The sequence below is a fragment of the Diceros bicornis genome, chromosome X (genome assembly GCF_020826845.1).
Source record: "Diceros bicornis minor isolate mBicDic1 chromosome X, mDicBic1.mat.cur, whole genome shotgun sequence".
NCBI lineage: Eukaryota > Metazoa > Chordata > Mammalia > Perissodactyla > Rhinocerotidae > Diceros > Diceros bicornis.
Window position 1 is genome coordinate 109,645,158 of NC_080781.1, and position 17,734 is coordinate 109,662,891.

General features: G+C 41.7%; 1 protein-coding gene across 3 annotated transcripts in view; it reads left to right on the top strand.

Moving 5' to 3' along the window:
- The window catches only part of LONRF3 (LON peptidase N-terminal domain and ring finger 3), a 38,849-nt gene extending 22,550 nt beyond the window's left edge, over positions 1 to 16,299 (top strand). For 2 of the 3 annotated variants that reach the window (XM_058536582.1, XM_058536583.1), the window contains 6 exons: positions 5,184 to 5,298; positions 7,498 to 7,619; positions 9,293 to 9,451; positions 10,109 to 10,271; positions 11,536 to 11,685; positions 14,640 to 16,299. In XM_058536582.1, coding sequence (XP_058392565.1) covers positions 5,184 to 5,298; positions 7,498 to 7,619; positions 9,293 to 9,451; positions 10,109 to 10,271; positions 11,536 to 11,685; positions 14,640 to 14,795 — 865 coding nt within the window. In that variant the 3' untranslated portion in view covers positions 14,796 to 16,299. The remainder of the gene's footprint in view (positions 1 to 5,183; positions 5,299 to 7,497; positions 7,620 to 9,292; positions 9,452 to 10,108; positions 10,272 to 11,535; positions 11,686 to 14,639) is intronic. The other variant, XM_058536584.1, reaches the window with a different exon arrangement.
- The last annotated feature ends 1,435 nt before the right edge of the window (positions 16,300 to 17,734 follow it).

Here is a 17,734-nt window from a genome sequence, read left to right on the forward strand (position 1 = left end):
GGCCTCCTGGAATGAGTTAGGAAGTGTTCTGTCTTCTTCAATTTTTTGGAATAGTTTGAGAAGGATAGGTATTAAATCTTATTTGAATGTTTGGTAGAATTCTCCAGAGAAGCCATCTGGTCCTGGACTTTTGTTTTTTGGGAGGTTTTTGATTACTGTTTCAATCTCTTTACTTGTAATTGGTCTATTCGGATTCTCTGTTTCTTCTTGATTCAGTTTTTGGACGTCGTATGGGTCTAAGAATTTATCCATTTCTTCTAGGTTATCCAATTTGTTGGCATATAGTTTTTCATAGTATTCTCTCATAATCCTTTGTATTTCTGTGGTATCTGTTGTAATTTCTCCTTTTTCGTTTTGTATTTTATTTATTTGAGCCTTCTCTCTTTGTTTCTTAGTGAGTCTTACTAAGGGTCTGTCAATTTTGTTTATAGTCTCAAAGAACCAGCTCTTAGTTTCATTGATCCTTTCTACTTTTTTTTAACCCTCTATTTCATTTGTTTCTCCTCTAATTTTCATTGTTTCCCTCCTTCTGCTGCCTTTGGGCTTTGTTTGTTCTTCTTTTTCTAGTTCTGTTAGGTGTAGTTTAAGACTAATTATTTGAGATTTTTCTTGTTTGTTGAGATAGGCCTGTCTTGCTATATATGTCCCTCTTAGTACCATTTTTGCTGCATCCCATAAGGGTTGGTATGTTGTGTTTTCATTTTCATTTGTCTCCAGGTGTTTTTTTGATTTCTCCTTGATTTCTTCAGTGATCCAATGGTTGTTCAGTAGCATGTTGTTTAGTCTCCACATATGTGTGACTTTGCCAGCCTTTTTCTTGTAGTTGATTTCTAGTTTCATAGCAATTGTGTTCAGAAAAGATGCTTGATATGATTTCAATCTTCTTAAATTTATTGAGGCTTGCCTTGTTTCCCAACATGTGGTCTATCTTTGAGATTGTTCCATGTGCACTTGAGAAGAATGTGTATTCTTCTGTTTTTGGATGGAATGTTCTGTATATATCTATTGAGTCCATCTAGTCTAGTATTTCACTTAAGGCCACTGTTTCCTTGTTGACTTTCTGTCTAGATGATCTATCCATTGCTGTAAGTGGGGTGTTGAGGTCCCCTACTATTATTGTGTTGCTGTCAATTTCTCCCTTTAGGTCTGTTAATAGTTGCTTTATATACTTTGGTGCTCCTGTGTTAGATGCATATAAATTCATAAGTGTTATGTCCTCTTGGTGGAATATCCCTTTTATCATTATATACTGCCCCTCTTTGTCTCTCATTGTCTTTTTTATCTTGAAGTCTGCGTCTACAAATCACACTTTTGAAAAACATTTTAAATTGTGAAATATACACAGTGGAAAAGCACATAAAATATAAATCTATTCTCTTAACAAAATATTGCAAAGAGGGTACTCATGCAGTTCCTCTCAGTTCAAGAAATAAAACATCTCCAGGACCCCAGAAGCCACCCATATGCCACTTCCACATCACAACTCCCTCCCTCTCCCCCTGAAATCACTATCTTGACTTTCATCCCTTCTTTTTTTAAAGATAGTTTTACCACCCAGGTATGCATCTCTAAACGGTGTAATTTAGTTTTGACTATTTTTTAAAAACCTTTGTATAAATTGAGTTATGTAGAATGTATTATTTTGTTCTGGTTTACTTTTCCTCAGTATTAAGAGTTATCCATGTTATTGCATGTAGGTAAAGTTTATTCATTTTCATTAGTGTATAGTGTCCCATTGTATGAATCTACCACAATTTATTTATCAGTTCTATTATAGATAGATATTTGGGTTGTTTCTAGTTTGGGGCTATTATGGACAACATTGCTATGAACAGTTTTTATGTATGTTGGTGCATATAAGTCTTCGCCCATTTTCAACTGGGTTATCTCTCTTTTTCTTAGTGACTTATAGGAGCTCTATGTATGTTCTAGAGATGAGTCCTTTGTTAGTCCTGTGTGCTGCAAACACCTCCTCCCACTCTGTGGCTTGCCTTTTGCTCTCTTAATGGCATCTCTTGATGAACTTACAAGTTCTTAATTTTAATGCAGTAAAAATGATCAGTCTTTTCATTTACAGTTAGTGTTTTTTTGTGTCTCTTGTTTAAGAAATCTTTTTTTTTTACCTTGAGGTCATAAAGATATTCTATTTTATCTTCTAAAAGCTTTACTGTTTGTCTTGCACATTTATTTTTACAGCCCACGTGGAATTGATTTTTGTGTATGGTGTGAGAGATGGTCCAACTTCATTCCCTGCTGTGGATAGCCAATCATCCCAAATAGCATTTATTGAGAATGCAATTTGTATTGAAACTCCCCCTCTGCTTTGAAGTGCCACATTTGTCATAAGTCAAGAATCTGAGTCTGGGTCTATTTCTGGGCTTTCTATTCTATTCCACGGGCCTCTTCGTCCTTGTGCTAGTCCTACACTGTTTTAATCGCTACAGCTTTATAATAAGCTCTGATGTATGGTAGAGCAAGTTCTCCTACACTGCGGCTCTTCAGAAGTGTCTTGGCTCTTCTTGGCCCTTTGCCTTGCCTTATAAAGTTTAGATATCAACTTGTCAAGTCCCACAAAAACAAACAAGTGAAATAACCTGTTGGGATTTTTATTGGGACTTATTTAGGTCTTCTTTACTTTCTTTCAATGGAATGTTTATAGTTTTTTCCAATAGAGGTCTCATGCACCTTTTGTTAGATTTATTCCTGGGTACTTGATTTTTAAAAGCAATTGTAAATGTCATCTTTTAAAGAATGTATTTCCGCATGTTTGTTGTTGGTATATAGAACTACAATTGTATGTGTGTGTATGTATATTTATCTAGCATCCTTGCCAATTCTATCAATTCCTATTAATTCTAATAATCATTCTGTAGATTTTTTTTAGATTTTCTTTTTTTTTTTTTTTTCTTTTGTGAGGAACATCAGCCCTGAGCCAACATCTGCCAATCCTCCTCTCTTTGCTGAGGAAGACTGGCCCTGGGCTAACCTCCAAGCCCATCTTCCTCCACTTTATATGGGACGCCGCTACAGCATGGCTTGACAAGTGGTGTGTCAGTGTGCGCCGGGATCCGAACCGGCGAACCCCGGGCCACTGCAGCGGAGCACACGCACTTAACCGCTTGCGGCACCAGGCCGGCCCCTTTTTTTAGATTTTCTAAGTTCACCAGCATACGATTTGTGAATAATGACAGATTTGGTTTTTTCCTTTCCAATTCTTATACTTTTATTTATTTATTTTTCTTGCCTTTGTGCACTGGGTAGAACCTTCATCATAAAGAGTTTTTTTGAAAATTAATTTTACTTTCTGGCCAACTTAATAACTAAAATCTATTAATTTTGTTAGACTAACTACTTTTTAAACAGGATTATAACGTTAAAAACGTAGAACAAAGTGAATATATGAAAAGTCTCTCTCCTATTCCAGATCTTCATTGGCTTGTTAAAAATATCAAATCTCTGCCCTACTCCTTGACCTGTTGAACCACAAACTTTATCCAGTGGGGCTTCACCATGTATGTTCTTAAAGCTCCACCGGTGCCTCTGATAATTAGGTTTGGAGACAATACAGAGGATTCGCCTATGCAGAGATTAGTAGGATTGTGTAATACAGTGATTCTCAACCCTGGCTGCACATTAAAACCACTCAAGGAGCTTTAAAAAATCTTGATGTCTGGCCCTTACCAACTGATCTGAATCTCTGCAGGTGTGGTCCCGGGCATCTGTAGTTTTTAAAAGTTCCCCAGGTGAGGGGGAGGTGGGGAGGAGCAGGAGGGAGGGTTTACGAAGGGGCATGAGGAGACGTTTGTGGGTGACGGATGTGTTCACAATCGTGATTGTGGAGATGGTTTCATAGGTGTGTACATATGTTAAAACTTATCAAATTGTACACTTTAAGTATGTGCAGTTTATTGCACGTCAATTATACGTCAATAAAGCTGTTTAAAGAAAACGCTGCCCAGGTGATTCTCACGCACAGGAATGGTTGAGAATCATTGTTCTGATAGAAAGAGCATGTGACTAAAGTGGAAGTTGGATAGACTATCATCTGCCAACAGTTGGCTGTGCACATATAGATAAGCAACTTCATCCTCTCTGGAACTTGGTTTGATTCTGGTTGGTGGGTTCAATTTTTCTCACGTACTTTTCAGCTTTGACATTTTGATTCTTCTGCTCAGCCTGGCAGTGTGGGCTAGGCTGCTGGTGCACCTCCTGGCCACACGAGGGGGCTGTGCAGCTGGTGGTCTCTTCCTCTCAACTGAAAGCTCTGGTGATGTCAAAATAGGCTGGTGAGGCGTCTTTCCTTTCTTTCTGTCCTCTTGGTGAGTGCGAGCCCCACTTCTGAACCATCTTCAGCTGCCCCCAGCCAGTGGTCCTGCTGCAGGTGAGCCTTTCTTTAAGAAAAGTAAATCCATGAATCTCTGAAGGTATAGAACAGCTTTTAAAAAGATCCCAAGATTGCTTCGAAAATATCCAGCTCCTGCAAAGCAATTAAAATAGGATCTAATTGACGTATATGCATATATATATGTGTCTATTTATCTATCTACCTATCAGTAAGCACATTAACAATATTACTCGACTGTTCCTAGGAAAATGATCCATCCTTATAAGAGGCAGTTATATGTTTGTTACAGGTGCAATTTCGAGAACCTTCAGGCAGTAAACATTGCTTGGGTGAAAAATGGAATCAAGGTTAGCAAACAAGTCATGTAATGTGATATAAAGTACTAAATGGATAAATGTGTGAGAGTGCATGTGTGTTTATCTGTGTGTTTGTCTGTGTGTTTACATATACTCAGGTGAAGAGGTTGGCTAAATATTTTAGAATGGAATCTATTCAGACACTCTGGGCATTGATCTCTATTTTTCTGCGACCTGACAGGGGAAAAAAAAAATCTGGATGCCTCAGAAGAGACTGACTAGAATTAATGTTACAAAATGACCTAGCTATGTCGTAAACTTTAATAAATGCCTTGTTTTAAAATCCAGCTCAGAAATAAAAATCAAATGCTTTTCTGAAGTGCAACAACAAGGATTTTTAAAAAAAGGAAAGAACTCCCCCCCACCCCGGAAACACACACAGATTTTTCCAAATAATACTATGAAATCTTAACATCGAGTAGCTTTGTCTTTTATTTTTGGTCTCATTGCAGTTTTCTTCCATTTTGATTCCTAAATTTCAGATTATTCTATGAGCCAGTCACAACACCTTGTGGGCACACGTTTTGCTTAAAATGCCTTGAAAGATGCCTAGATCACAATGCCAAGTGTCCACTGTGCAAAGATGGTCTTTCACAGGTAAAATATTATGTCTTTCTTGGTTGGGTTAGCTCATTTGCAATTGATTTACTAAGACAGTGTCCTCTTGGATCCCAAGCCTCTGCACTGTGCTGGGGCAAAATAACCCCTCAGGCCATCTATCTATTTCTCCTGTCTTATAGCCATCCATCCTCTCTCCACAAAGTCCTTCAGGAAAATGAGGCAAGATCTAGCTTTTTATGAACTAAATTGGTAGTGAAATTAATTTGTGTTGGAAACAAAAGTATTAAATTGATGATAAACATGGATTCTGGTTCTAATCCCATCATGGCGCCTGATTCACTGTAATCTTGGGTGAATCTTTGGCCTCTCTGGGCTTGGACTAGATGAGCTCTGATGTTCCCTTACCATCAATGTTTATTCCTTGGTTTGAAGAGATCACTCCCAGGTCCCCAGAGAAACCTCACAGACATTCAGTGTGGTCCTTGTCCCAGCCCTCAGGAGCCACTGTACTTATTAGCAGATACTTGGCTACTTGAAAAGCTCTGGGGCTTCCAGGGCCTCTGAAAATGAATCTCACAAACTGCCACCTTTGTTTTTCAAGTGGACCCGATGGAATTTCCTATAGCACAGAAAGACTCCGGAATCTGTCTTGTTTTCCCTCCCTCATGGACTTGTGTGCCACATTTTGCAGTCAGTATTCATGTTCCTTGACCTCTGTCATCCTTGAGGAGAGGTTGGTGATACAAGACTATCTCTAGGTGAATATAGGTCCAGAGAAGTCACATGTTGAGCTTTCCCAACACCCCAACGCTTAAACTAAGGGAATGGAATGAAATAATCATCCAGGAAAACCCTGAGGGTGTGTACTGGGTTGGGGGGAGGATCAACGTCATACCTTGCTTATATAAAGGGGTGAGATTTACTGGCCTGATTGTAGGCGAGAAGCTCATGGTCCTTAAATAATACATTTGTGTTGTGGTAACACTATAACATTCAGATAAGCAGAAGAAAAAAGAAAAATCTACCCATATGCTCATCAGCTGGAGAAAACCACCATTAACATTTTAGTATGTGCCTTTCCTGGGGTTTTGTTTTAGCATCAGCAGAGGAGTCACCTCCTTCTTGGATTGGCTACTTCCTGAGTCATTGCTTTTCCCCAAAGATTGGGACCCGCAAAGCAGTTGATTCTCCTGCAGCCCGGCATTGGCAGTGGCTGATAAGGCATCCTGGAGGCAGATGCTGTGGAGTCCCGGACTCGGGCTAGAAGATATTCTCATCTATCTCTGTATATTCACAAAGGGTCACACTTACACCATTTTCCAGATAGATATCTTATTCCAATCACGTTCACTGCAGAATAGACAGACGTAACCCATACCGGGAAAGGAAACATTGTCTGAAGCCAGCCATTTTATACTCAGGAGCTCCCCCTGCTGGGTCTGTGTGGGTAGTTTCCATAGCAAGCAATTCTCTGCAGATGTTTTAACTCCCATTGTCTGGTTCGCATGGTTAAATACCCAGTACTTACGGATCCCTGGATATGCCTGGGTTAGGGGTGTTTGGCAGGAGGGCATTAGTGACACCTAAGCCTGAGTTCAGTTCAGAAATCATGGTTTATAACGTAATTTCTTGTGATAGCTAGATGGTATATTAAAAAAATGAATAGACAAACAAGATCATTAGCATTTAGTTGTTTTTTTAAAACTAAAGTTAGAGCAGAAAAAAATACTTAGACTTGCAATATCCAGAAGCCAGGTATTGGGATGGAGTGGGGGTGGGGCAAGGCAGGAAAGGATCAAAGATAGAAAATTGCGGTTTAGTTCCCTGAACCTTTTGACTACTGACTTGCAGCATATTCCAGATGGAGTCCATTTCTGTGAACTCGTAAACACAATAATCAGAAAAAGGAAAGGGAGGGATTCCCCCCCTTTTTTTGACAAGAAGATGGTCTCAATTTCAGTGTTTTAGGAAAGCTATGAGATTTTTAAAACTTCAATGTAGGTCTTTTTCCCTTGTTAAAATATTTTTTTCTAATTATGTAAGTAATCTATTGTGTGTGTTTTTTTAAACTCTAACATCCAGAGGATACATACATCATGATAGTATCAGCTGCTAATGGGTGGGTCCAAATTACTGCAATATGTGGGTTATTTGGCTATTTTACTGATTCCATCGGAAGTGATTTGTGTTTTTCTGATGACTGCATAGTATCTAATTGCCTTGTTCCCCATATAGTGCTTGGCATCAAGAAAATACAGCAAAAATGTAATAATGGAAGAGCTAATAGCTAAATTCCTTCCGGAAGAACTCAAGGAACGAAGGAGGCTTTATGAAGAGGAAATGGAAGAACTTTCTAAGTATGTATATGCATGTTTCTATTTTCAGTTTCACTCATACTAGATCACGGAGCTGAATGTGTACATTTCTTCCTAACTCCTCATTCCGTGATATCCTGTTGCTAGCTTGAAATTGACCATGGGGAGAGTATTTACACCATAGAAATCAGCAAATGCTATAAACTGGGGCTTTTTCTCCCTGGAGAGCCAGCTGTTCAGCATTTACCAGCACATCGTTGAAGAAGCATAAGCCAAACCACTGACCAGCTCACGTCTTGGCACTCGTAACTGGGTGTCGCTGGCAGGAGTAAATTGGAGTAGCTGAATCAGGGGAACTCACGAAGTGTACAGAAGGCTGTTTTCAAGTACCTAAGGAGGTGCTATGAGGTTAAGAACTTTGGTGTCAGTCAGGCCTAGGCTTAAGACCCAGTCCTGCCACAAAGTGAGTATACTTCATGACTCTAGGCAAGTCACTTAACCTCTCTGGGCCTCAGTGTCCTTATCTGTAGCTTGGGAATAATAATAGTTCTTGCTTCATGGACTTGTTATAAAGATCAAATGAGCTAGTGCTTAGTAAGCACTTAATAAGTGGTAATAGTAAGAATGCTGCTTGTTATATGCTTCCTCTGCCAGGCACAGGTATTATGAGAGGTGAAGAGTAGGGATGGAGATGGAAGTAGGGCTCCAGGCTCTCTGCCTGGCTGGAAGAACAGCTCACTTAGCAGAAAAAGCAGGAGGCAAGCACTAATGTCCTCCTCTCATACTGCCGCCCCCCCCCATCCCCAGTGGAATCGTCACGGCATTCTGGGGGCGAGGTTCCCGATGGCAAAACCTGTTCTCGTTTTATGCCCACCCTGTAGAGAACATTTCTAAACTGCCACCAGTTTGTTTGAATGTGCCTCTCACTTTGAATAACATGTTTTCCTGGGAAGCTAGAAATGAAATCCTTTTTTTCTCATTGACTTGTATTAAATCTACTCAGGGCATCTTTATCTTTATTTCTGATTCTTAAGTTCACCTTCAGTCTCTCTGAGTCTTCCTCTCAATTATTGTTTAAACTCCTGGGTCCTGATTCCAGAGCTAACGCACCAGTGTCTCTGTGGGTGCCGCAGCCCCGTTGTCTAGATTAAGGGCCCCAGGTGGTTGTGATGCACAGGAGCGTTGGAGCATCACGGGGCTCGATTACTCTTGCCTCTCTGTTGCTCCTCCTCCTCTGAGCTGGGCCTGCCACGCAGATCTTCTGGGGGCTTTGCAAATTGGAGATGCTCACGGAGACCTTGCAGAGATTTCCCCACCATCCCTCTGGAGAGTTGGGTCCACTTTTACCACCAGTACCCTTTCCCAAACTGCCAGCAAGACACCTGAAGAGATTGTTTTGAGTGGAGAGTATGAAAGGAAGAAAGAAAACATATGAGCTATAACTATCACCCCTAATTTAAGGTACTAGAGAACTTCTTTAGCCAAATTAGAATGTGTAGAGTGGCAATTTTAATCTCTTAGCCCTTAGGCTGACCTCTGTACCAGATCATGGGACTCCGCCCACAGCATCAGTTGCATTTCAGTATTTTTTATCAGCTATCAAAACTTGATGTCTCCTTGCCTTCCTGTGGGGGAACCACATGGTGGCGTTTGCCCAGCCTTTCCGTGTTCTGCTCTGTTGCTCTGAGATCCATGTCTTCTGCTCTTCCTGGCAGCTTAAATAAGAACGTGCCGATTTTCGTGTGTACTATGGCCTATCCCACGGTTCCTTGTCCCCTGCACATCTTTGAGCCTTGTTACCGTCTGATGATTCGTAGATGCATTGAGACAGGCACCAGACAGTTTGGCATGTGCCTTGGCGATCCTGTCAAAGGGTAAGTGAGGAGCTATGCGAGTAAAGGAAGGTTGGGTGGAGAAGGTTTCTGTTTTACTTTGGGGCCCTCCCAGGAGATGGGGAGGCACAGCTCCTGAGATTTAGCCAGCTCATCACCATGAGCATTTGTAAGGAACAGGCCCCTAGTTTAGCGTGTGAGAGGCTGCCTATTTAAAGGAACAGGATTAATCTTTTGTTAAATGGATGGTATATACTAGAAAACTTGTTTAATAAGAGTGTGGGCCCTGGAGTCAAACTATCTGGGTTCATATTCTGGCTCCAGCCTTGGAGCGAGTTTGACTTTCAGCAAGTTACGTAACCCTTCTATGACTCAGTTTTCTAATCTGTAAAATGGGTACAGTAATAGTGCCTGCTTCCTTGGGTTTGTTGGGAGGATTAGCGGTTTCATAATGCACACAAAGCACTGAGCACAGTACTTAGCACGTAGTCTGTGCTCAATAAATGGCAGCAGTTATACATTAAGATTTCTTTTTCATGCAGGCACTGCGTATTGTGTAGTTGTAGCTGAAGACTCTGGGACAGGCAAATAGCAGAAGTCCCTCGAGACACAGCATGGGGTTACCGAGATGTCTAGGGGCCAGGCCAGGGAAACAACTCATCAAGAATTTACTTTCTTGACTCCATTCCCAATAAACAGGTTTGCGGAATATGGCTGCATCCTAGAGATCAGAAACGTTCAGTTCTTTGCCGATGGCCGCTCAGTGGTCGACAGCATAGGCAAGAGGCGCTTCAAGGTCCTCCATCAGGGCCAGCGGGATGGTTACAACACAGCCGACATTGAATACATCGAAGACCAAAAGGTGAGGGTGGCCAGTGCCAAGAATCCCAAAGCCAGGCTGTCCCTGTAGCTTGGCAGACAAAGGTGCTTGCAAAAGGATTTCTCAGCACTGTTGGAGCCCTCGGTATTTCTCACCAAATTGCTGCAGCAATATTGAATGCTGCCGGTTTGCTGTTCGGTTGTAGAATGGCAGTGAGAGTGCCCGGTGTCCTGGCTCTCCCTGCTTAGTTGCTGAGTTGTATTCCTGCATAAGAAATGCCCGGGCAGACCAACCTTGGGTGCATTCAGCCTAGGAGTTAGGTCTCTGCTAGGGGTACCAAGGGATAGCTCTGGAGCAGGCTCTACACATGTGTATTTTATTTACCCATTTATTTATATTTTAAAACTTTTGAGATAATTATAGTTTCACATGCACATTTGTATTTTGAAATGCACAACCTGGCTAAGGGCCCTTCCCAATAATCCATCATCCCATAAGGCAGAAAGATGCCATATCCAGTTAATCCTTGGTTTTCTGGAGTAATGGGCAGAAGAAGAGGTAAATAATCCCAGTTCGTTTATATTTACATTCACTGTATAGTACAAGATTAATAAATACCTGATCAATGAATAAATGTATTTGACTTGGAAGATAGAGTTACACACTGAGGCACAGACACATTCGTGTCTCTCTTCCTAGTAAGCAATGGGAAAGCAGATGTAAAAAATGGAAAGGACAGAGGCTGGCCCCGTGGCGTAGTGGTTGAGTGCGCGCTCCGCTGCAGCGGCCCGGGGTTCAGATCCCGGGTGCGCACCGACGCACCGCTTGTCAAGCCATGCTGTGGCAGCGTCCCATATAAAGTGGAGGAAGGTGGGCATGGATGTTAGCCTAGGTCCGGTCTTCCTCGGCAAAAAGAGTAGGATTGGCACGGATGTTAGCTCAGGGCTGATCTTCCTCACAAAAAAAAAAAGGAAAAGAAAAGGACAAAGGTATAAGCCAACATAACCTAGTTTAACAGCACGCCTCCACTCAGGCCAGTTTGAATCTTTGGTTTTCTATATGTCTTACTGTTTCAGCTAATTTATCCAGCTGAACCTTTCTCCTTTCTCCACCCTCTGCAGTATTTACACACAGTCCCTTATCTGGCTGAGGAGCCTTTCCCATACCACACAGGGGAAAGCCGGATGGGTGAGCCTTCCTATAGGGAGACAGGATAGATGCTCAAAGAGAGTCAAAGGCATCAAAAGGGGCTCTAGGAGTGATAGAGAAGGTACAAAATGCTTCACTTCCGCTTTGATACTTTCAGGTTCAAGGAGAGGATTGTGCTGAGCTCATGGGATTACATAACTGTGTCTATGAGCAAGCATCATCGTGGTTTCATTCACTCAAATCATCCTTGAAGAATCGGATACTCAATCACTTTGGTCCAATGCCAGAGAAAGATGCTGACCCCCAGGTATATAAAAATGTCTCTTTGTAATCAGTTGCCCCCACCAGATGAGAGAGCCTAAGGTTTGTGATTAGATGGGTGTGTGGTTGCCATCCAGCAAATCAAGGGTAAGGAGGGAGATGGATCCTGGTATTGTTTGGCTGGGTAGTGGGCATCATGGGTGAGACCAAAAGTATCCCAAGTCAGAACTGGAGTGACTAAAGTAAAGCAGTAGGAACTGGGCTCCAAGACAGGTTTTGAGAGGTAAGTCAGGTGAGAGAATGGGAACACAGATGCCATCAACAGAAGAACCTTCAGTGGGAGTCCGGATTCGCACCCTGGTAATGTGTTAGGGTGACAAGATTCATGCAAAGGCCAGGCTTAAGAGAAGGCTATCCTGGGAGCTGAGACCAAAGGCTGCCACTTCCAGGGAGCTTCATAACCCTCTCCCCCATTGCTGCAGGAGCCAGGAGATAGGGCCAGCTACCTTACAGGATTCCAATTGCCAGACCACAGGAATTTTTCACACTCAGCTCCCTCCATGCATAGCCTTGCAGGTCTAGCCCCTTGCCAGTGTCCTCATCAGGGGTTAGCAAGTTTTCCTGAGAAAACTGACCCAATCTTTAAATTTACCCTTGGCTGAGTTATACTAGAAAGCAGTTCATTAGAGTCTACTGGATCAGTCGTTTTCCTGGGGGCACAGGTCCATTTGAAAGATCAAGCTGCAGATCAGAAGCTCTCTAGGAAGGTGGAGATAGTGAAGTTTTACCAAGCTTTGCTTGTCTAGTATAAATCAGGGAGTACTGTCTTTCTAAGGCAAGGCTGGAGATCTCCTAGACAAATATTTCTCCACCATCCCCTTTCCCACATTCTGAGCTGGCTCTCCTACATCATCGTCTCCATAACTCTCGTGATTCTTTACTTACACTCATTCCTGACTCTGTCACAGTAGTAGAATAGAATATGTATATTCTGACCTCCTTGCCGAAAGACTGGCCTACTTACCTTTCTAGCTGTGTGACCTTGGGTAAGTTCCTTCCCCTTTCTCAACTTTTCTCCCATCTCTGAAAGGAGGGCGGTAGATAAGGAGGTCTGAAAAGTCCCTTCTTCCTCTTGATTCTGAGGCTGTAAAACACCAGTCTGTTTCCTAACGGTCTGAAGTGTCTTGCTTTCTCCAGACCACAAAGGAGGCCCCTTTCCCCCATGCAGAGGCATTGTGAATGTTGAGGGAGAAAGGCCAGTTAGTGCTTCCTAATGACCCAGCTCCTGGCTCTGGGCCACTGTGACTCAGGACTACAGCAGAGCTCTGAGCAAGCTCATGATCAAGCTTAATGTTCCCTTTCACCTTCTGGAAAGCACTTTCCCCCAGTCAGGCAGAAGATAGTGATCAGCAATGATAGCAGCATTTTCCACAAGAGAAAACAGATGCCACAGACTGATTCATAAGAGTTCAGTGACACAGAAAGCTGAAATCTTGGGTTTCATTTCCTTTCTTGTTAGGACTGTTATCATATCTCTTCGGCAGCAGCAGCAAAAAAAAAAAAAAAAAAAAGCAGAAAAAACCCATCCGGTTTGATCCAGTCAATGCTGCAGCCCCAGTAGTCCCATTAATAAGAATGTTCTAAGCCTCAGGAAGAGGTTTCTTAGAAACAGCCACAAGTATTAACATCAGCTTAAATATCTTTGTTAATGATCCTGGGAAAGAAAGTTCAGAATATGTGAATCTGATATTCACATCTGATACTAGGAGGGAAAGCATGTTACAGATTGCAGTGAGAGATAAAAAGGAATCCAAATGAAGCTAGAGGCACAGAGAAGCAAAGAGGGCAGTGGGCTGGGGTGGGGAGCAGGAATCGGGTGAACCAATCTGGAGGCAAATAATCCCACATGTAGGTGGTGTGACCAGAATGTGGTTCTCCACAGTCCTAAAGCCAACTTTCTGAAAGGGAAGAAAGCTCATTTAGGGCTTGGCAGGAAATAAGTCACCAATGTCTAAAATGCGTGCCTGGGAAGCTGCTTACAAACAGAAGTTTGGTGAAGGATTTATGTGAAATGGGAAAGCTCTTTATTAAAAGGAAACCTGGGGATGGAATACATTTCTAACGTGAATGTGTTTTCTAATTGGAATTTTTGCAAAGTGAGATTGCTGTGTGTTGGGGCTGTGATTCACAAGCTTTGGTTTCAGGGGAGAAGCTAGCTGTGGCCCTATATAGTGACATGCTGTATGTGGACTATATTGCCTTCAGCCAAAAGCATGAAAATGAAGGGAATTAAGAGACATGCAAAGCCTAAGGGGTCATGGGAATTGAAGGCCCACATGTTCTATGCATCAGTCCAGAGGACCTAAACAGAATCGAAGAAGTGGAAGAGACAGAGTAGCAGATAGTCCGGCTCATGAAATCACACTGGCCAGGAGGTGTAGTGTATCTGCTAGGATATTGGTTTGTTTGCTTTAACCACTTCCAAAAATAACTGTATCTAAGCAAGATAGAGGCTGTAAGTCCTGGAAGGCTAGGGCAGCTCTGTTCCATGAGATCGTTCAGAGACCCAGGCTCCTTCATCACAAAGCTCTACCATCCTTTGAGCGTCGCCCTCATCCTCCTGATTGAAGAAGGCTGGTCATCGCCATGGCCACGTTCTAGCCTGGGGAAAGGGAGAGAAAGAGGAAAGCAAAGGGTACATGCTCCTTTCCCAGGGCGTGACCCAGAAGTTCCACATATCACTTCCCTTTACATCCTCTTAGTCAGAACTTTGTCTCATGGCCTCATCTAGCTGCAAGGGAGGCTGAGAAATGTAGTCTTTTTTTGTGGGTGACTATATGCCCAGCTAAGATGGGGGGAAATAGATATGGGGGCAATTAGCAGTCTCTGCTACACACAGAAGCAGTTCCCCTGGGATGTTTACCTTGTGGCTTTGGAAACCTGCAGAGTGACATCACTGCCATGGGAATAGGGTGAACCCATTGTGTTTCTCTATTGCAGATTAACCCGAATGGTCCAGCCTGGTGCTGGTGGACGTTAGCGGTTCTTCCATTGGAGAGCCGAGCTCAGCTCCCTTTCCTAGCAATGAAGTCCTTAAAGGATAGACTGAATGGTATTCGGCGAGTCCTGGCCTTTATATCCCGAAACCAAAACTAGTGAGAGTGGATTGCTGAAGAGGAGCTCCCAGCCTCCCCACTGCCTTAGGGGAGTCGTCTTGTAAATATATCTAATTGCAATAACATCTTAACAAAAGGAAGTATCAAACAGGTATTACCTTGCTGTTGATCACAGAGAGAAACTGAGTAGAAAGACCAAAAGAATGTGACCTGTTTGAAACTTTCTATCTTAAGATGCTTCTTGACATGCTGCACAACTCCATGCACAGCAGAGGTGTTTAAGAGCCCAGAAAAAAAAAAAATTTGATTTTGACATAAAATTTTCTGAAAATTTAAAGTGGTTTTGCTTTAATTTTCTTTTTTTCATAGGTGAATGACTTGTGTGGTTGAAATGTGAAACAAAGATACTAATAATGTTGCTGCGTTATTTCACTGACTTGAGGTCTCATTCCAAATGGTTCAGGTTTTATATAGCATTGTGTAAAATAATATGCATACTTCTTTCTGTTTTAATAATTTATTTTTTGCACTACTGTATCCTTTTTTTTCCTACATGTATGTTTGTAACTATTTAAGTTTACATTACTGAAAAGTCAGTTGCTTTATTTATTTATGTGATTTACCTGTACCTAGGGGGAAGTAACAATACTAGAAATGTGCCATTTTTGCTTTAACCATGTTTTACTACATTTGATCCCAGTTCTTGAACCATTTTTGTATATATCCAATTGGATGCTTAAAAGGAAGTTCAGAATCATGCTAAGATCATCTGTCTTCACAGATTCCACTTTGTTTTCAGTTTGAATTCAACAATATAAAATACTTAAACGATTTGGCATAGATTATGGAATAAGCCAGGGTAAAGTAAAATAATCCATTTTCTATGTGCTATACAGAGCAAGGCTAAAGGAATTATTTTTTTTGAATGAAGAGATGAATCAGAGGAGTGTCTTTTATTACAATCTATCATAGGCATTTATTTCAGCAATCTAATTATATCTAATTTCTCCCCGGTGCAATTAGGAATGGGAATTTTAGGCAGGGTAATATTTAACTCTTCAAAGGGAATGGTTTTCAGTTTGGCACATCACAGCCATGTCCAACCAGCCTCCATACCCCACCTCTTCTGGGAGTTCTAAGGATCATGCCCTGGCTGGCACATGCAGAAACACTTGATGAAGGACTGTTCATTATTAAAAGTGTGAAGAAGCTGGATAGGGTAGGAGCGTCTATTAAAAACCAAAGCTATCTTTTTGGTTTTTAAATATTTTGGAGGAACTAGACAATTAATCCATGACTTTATCTAAGCACTGCCTTTCCTCCTAGTTGCAATGGGCCAAAGATTTCAAAATAGGGAAAGAATGATGGGGAAGGATGTGAGGGTAAACCTTTGTTCAGCTTGCTTAGTGCTACTTTTATTCCTTTAGCGTCAGGAGAACCTGAAAAATACCATGAGTACAGGACAGTTATAATGACAGAGTGAAAAGGTTAGGGCAGGGAAGAAGTGAATTGTGCCATTTGTACCTTCATACAAATTATCCCCCCCACCCCCCCCCGCCCCGTCAGATACTGGACAGCTGCAGTGTGTTATTCCCTCTCAGCCCATCCACTCTGTTAAGGTGAGAGGTTAATGCCTCAAGTGATCAGTCAGACTTTTTCCAGCACCACCTGTGGCCAGAAAAAGAGAAAATGAGATGATCCAGGCAACATAAAAGAGATTCATGTAAGCGGAAACCAAATGATCTTTTCTGTACTTTCTTAATGGATTCTGTGTTGTCAGAGCATTATGTTAGCAGGTTTGATGTTTGGAGCCAGACTGGGCTGCAGAAGAATGAAAGTATAGGGGTGGTTACTGCCCAAGCAAACTCTATAAGGTTCAGGGAGCAGGAAATATAAAAGCTCCCCCTCCCACTTGGTGCCCAACCATGTGGTCATAACAGAGTCCTAGTACCATAGTTTCCTATTACCTAGTATAAATGCAACAAAGAAGAGGGCCATAGGCTTCTCCACTTGCTAGATGTGTTACTTTTGTGATTTAACTTTTTCTGAGCCCCAGTTTGCTCATCTAGAGTATGGTAGTGATAAATACCTCAGATAGGGTTGTTATAACATTAAATGAGGTAATATATGTAAATCACTCAGCACAGTGCCTAGCACTTGGGAGACAGTCAACAGATAATAACTATGATTAGATTATTCCTAGTTATGGAATATCATCAGGGGGCTACATTTGCATAAAACACTGCCTTTACACACAATACCCATTTCCAACTCCTTTAAACTTGGCTGGGGGCATCCACACTACTGATTTTGGGGCGATAACTTGATGCTTTACAGGTAATTCCTTTTGGAGTCAAGTCTGTTTGGGAAAGTGAAAAGATAGGAGAACAAATGAGGGTCACAGATAAGGGAGAATTCTGTGCCAGCAAATATTTCTTATTTCAGTAGGACTAAAAAGTAGTGTTGTTTGGAGGTCTAGAATTTCTGATATAATGGAAGCCTTATGTTCTAGCTCCATTAGAATAACCAGATCATCACTCCCTGCTCTCCAAAAGGTATTGAGAATCTTGGCCACGCCAGGGTGAGCAGATTTTACAGTCTACGAATTTTGTGCTTAGTTCATGGTATTTCTTTATGCTGCTCCAACAAAAATGTATCGAGAACCTACTATGTAGCAATTACTGAGCCTGCCAATTTCACATACATGGACTGATTAAATCATTTATTTCTCACATCAACCCTGTGAAGACAGTTATCACCCCTATATTATGGATGAGAATGTTGAGGCTCTGCCCTGTTAAGTGCTTTGCCCAGGTAACACAGTCAGCCAGTAAATAGCCAAGCTTGATGTTGAACCCATTACTTTGCAGATTTTTAATATTTTAAATAGTTTGTGTTACACATAATTTTATTAAACAGGCATGGCAATCAAGTCACAAAAGCACCCCAGAAGTTCACAATGGGAAGTTACAGGTAGGT